A 2500-nucleotide genomic window follows, 5' to 3' on the forward strand; every position below is an offset into this window, starting at 1 on the left:
TTTTGGTCTCCTTGCTGTATGTTCCACTGACCGGTGTTGCGTGTGTTTTGGTGTCTGTGTTGTATGTTCTACTGACCGGTGTTGTGTGTGTTTTGGTCTCCTTGCTGTATGTTCTACTGACCGGTGTTGTGTGTGTTTTGGTCTCCTTGCTGTATGTTCTACTGACTGGTGTTGTGTGTGTTTTGGTGTCTGTGTTGTATGTTCTACTGACCGGTGTTGTGTGTGTTTTGGTCTCCTTGCTGTATGTTCCACTGACCGGTGTTGTGTGTGTTTTGGTGTCTGTGTTGTATGTTCTACTGACCGGTGTTGTGTGTGTTTTGGTCTCCGTGCTGTATGTTCTACTGACCGGTGTTGTGTGTGTTTTGGTCTCCTTGCTGTATGTTCCACTGACCGGTGTTGTGTGTGTTTTGGTCTCCTTGCTGTATGTTCCACTGACCGGTGTTGCGTGTGTTTTGGTGTCTGTGTTGTATGTTCTACTGACCGGTGTTGTGTGTGTTTTGGTCTCCTTGCTGTATGTTCCACTGACCGGTGTTGTGTGTGTTTTGGTCTCCTTGCTGTATGTTCTACTGACTGGTGTTGTGTGTGTTTTGGTCTCCTTGCTGTATGTTCCACTGACCGGTGTTGTGTGTGTTTTGGTGTCCGTGCTGTATGTTCCACTGACCGGTGTTGTGTGTGTTTTGGTCTCCTTGCTGTATGTTCTACTGACTGGTGTTGTGTGTGTTTTGGTGTCCGTGCTGTATGTTCCACTGACTGGTGTTGTGTGTGTTTTGGTTGCAGGGTCTGGCCGTGCTCTGTGAGACCATTGAGGAATGCTGGGATCATGAGGCCGAGGCTCGGCTGTCGGCCGGCTGCGTGGAGGAGCGCGTCGTGCAGATGCAGCGACAGACGAGCGTCACGGCGCCCGAGGAGATCGTCACAGTGGTCACCATGGTAACCAACGTGGACTACCCACCTAAAGAGTCGAGCCTATGACGAGGCTGAGGACCAATCAGGACGGAGCAGGGACTCCCTCAGTGAGCGGCAGGTTTCTGTCTCTGATAGGAGCCTGTCAGGTGATCAGCTGGGAGGTCAGGTGACCTCCAGACTGACGAGCAGCTCCTTCTTAAAGACAATATGGAGGACGGTCTCTCTCTCTCTCCCTCTCTGCAGGGCGAGCCACACTGACCTCCACTCTCTGACATCACTTCCTCTTTTGTATTACAAAATGAAAGACTTCCTGGACAGACCTTTTCTACAATAATGTGACGATACGACGTTTGTTTGACTTCAGTATAAAAAGGGCGACTTTAGTTTTTGGATGTTTTAGTTTCTGAATGAAGTGATGCCAATAAGAAACAGCTTCTGAATGTCTGAATCACTGCTGTTTACAGTATATACACAGATATAAATATATAGAAACATATAGAAACATTATCACCTGACAGAAGAGAGTTTCATAATCAGGTTATTGATCCAACACATCTTCTCTTTCATGTGACGTTACTTCTCGTCTTTCTCGCTGAGAGTCAGCAGTTCAGACTGATCCCTCTGTCGCGTCTGAGCAGTTAGCTTAGCTTAGCATAAAGACTGGAAACGGAGGGAAACGGTTAGCGTGGAGTCTCCGCTGGGAGAGAGAGAGGCATCAGTCTTCTCTGACTCTCAAACAAGAAAGTGAAGAATTTTCCCCCAAAAAATCTTCGGTTAACGTCGACGGTTTGATTCTCACTCAGTTATGGAAGAAAAGAAATAAAACTTTATTTAAACAACAAGCTTCACACACAAAACATCAAGATTAAAACAGTTTGAAAACAACGATCAGTCTTTGTAGCAACTGATCGATCAATTGATTATCAAACAGAAGAGATTTTAGTGCTTTGTTTTGTTTTCTGTTTTCAACTAAAAACTGAAAAACAGACATTTTTAAAAATTGGAGCTTTATGGACATTTTCATTGTTTTTCTGACGTTTTACAGACAAAACAAATAATTTATTGATCTTGAAGATAATCAGGAGAAATTTGAATCTTCTATGAAACTGATTTAGAGTCAAAAAGCCGATCGAAACATAAACAATGAAAACATGTGACCAGAAACCAAAGATGATCAATAACACTAACACAGCTGACGATCAATAACAGCTGTCTGCTCCTGTTTGTTTCTGTCAGTCGTTAGAAGCAGGAAGTGACCGTCGGACCCTGAACTGTTTGTCTTCATGTTGTTGTTGTCGTTGTTGTCGTTGTTGTTGTTTGTTGTCTCTGCTTCCTGTTTGTGGGTTCGTTTGTCTCTGGAAACATTTCGTCTTTACGACCCTAAAAAATCGTTTCGTCGTGACACGTCGCTCGCTACCCAGCATGCCTTTCGGTTTCACGTCTGAAAATCACAGACACGTTTACGTTTCGGAAGATAAACTTTCAGATCACGAAACGTTTGAACAAAGTCAGAAACACTAAACGTCATTTTAACTTCGTCAGTTTTTCCGTCAGTCCGGCGGCTCGTCTTCGTCCCGCCGGCGGCCGAACTGAA

At 44.7% G+C, this 2500-nt stretch overlaps 1 protein-coding gene across 1 annotated transcript in view; it reads left to right on the top strand.

Annotated features, from left to right (window-relative positions):
* Positions 1-2500, top strand: part of acvr2aa (activin A receptor type 2Aa) — a 24023-nt gene that overhangs the window by 19864 nt on the left and 1659 nt on the right. The window contains exon 11 of the mRNA XM_042425907.1: positions 778-2500. This exon is cut by the window's right edge and continues 1659 nt beyond it. Within this exon, the coding sequence (XP_042281841.1) occupies positions 778-972 (195 nt within the window). The 3' untranslated portion in view covers positions 973-2500. The remainder of the gene's footprint in view (positions 1-777) is intronic.

Source organism: Thunnus maccoyii, chromosome 11 (genome assembly GCF_910596095.1).
Source record: "Thunnus maccoyii chromosome 11, fThuMac1.1, whole genome shotgun sequence".
Taxonomy (NCBI): Eukaryota; Metazoa; Chordata; class Actinopteri; order Scombriformes; family Scombridae; genus Thunnus; species Thunnus maccoyii.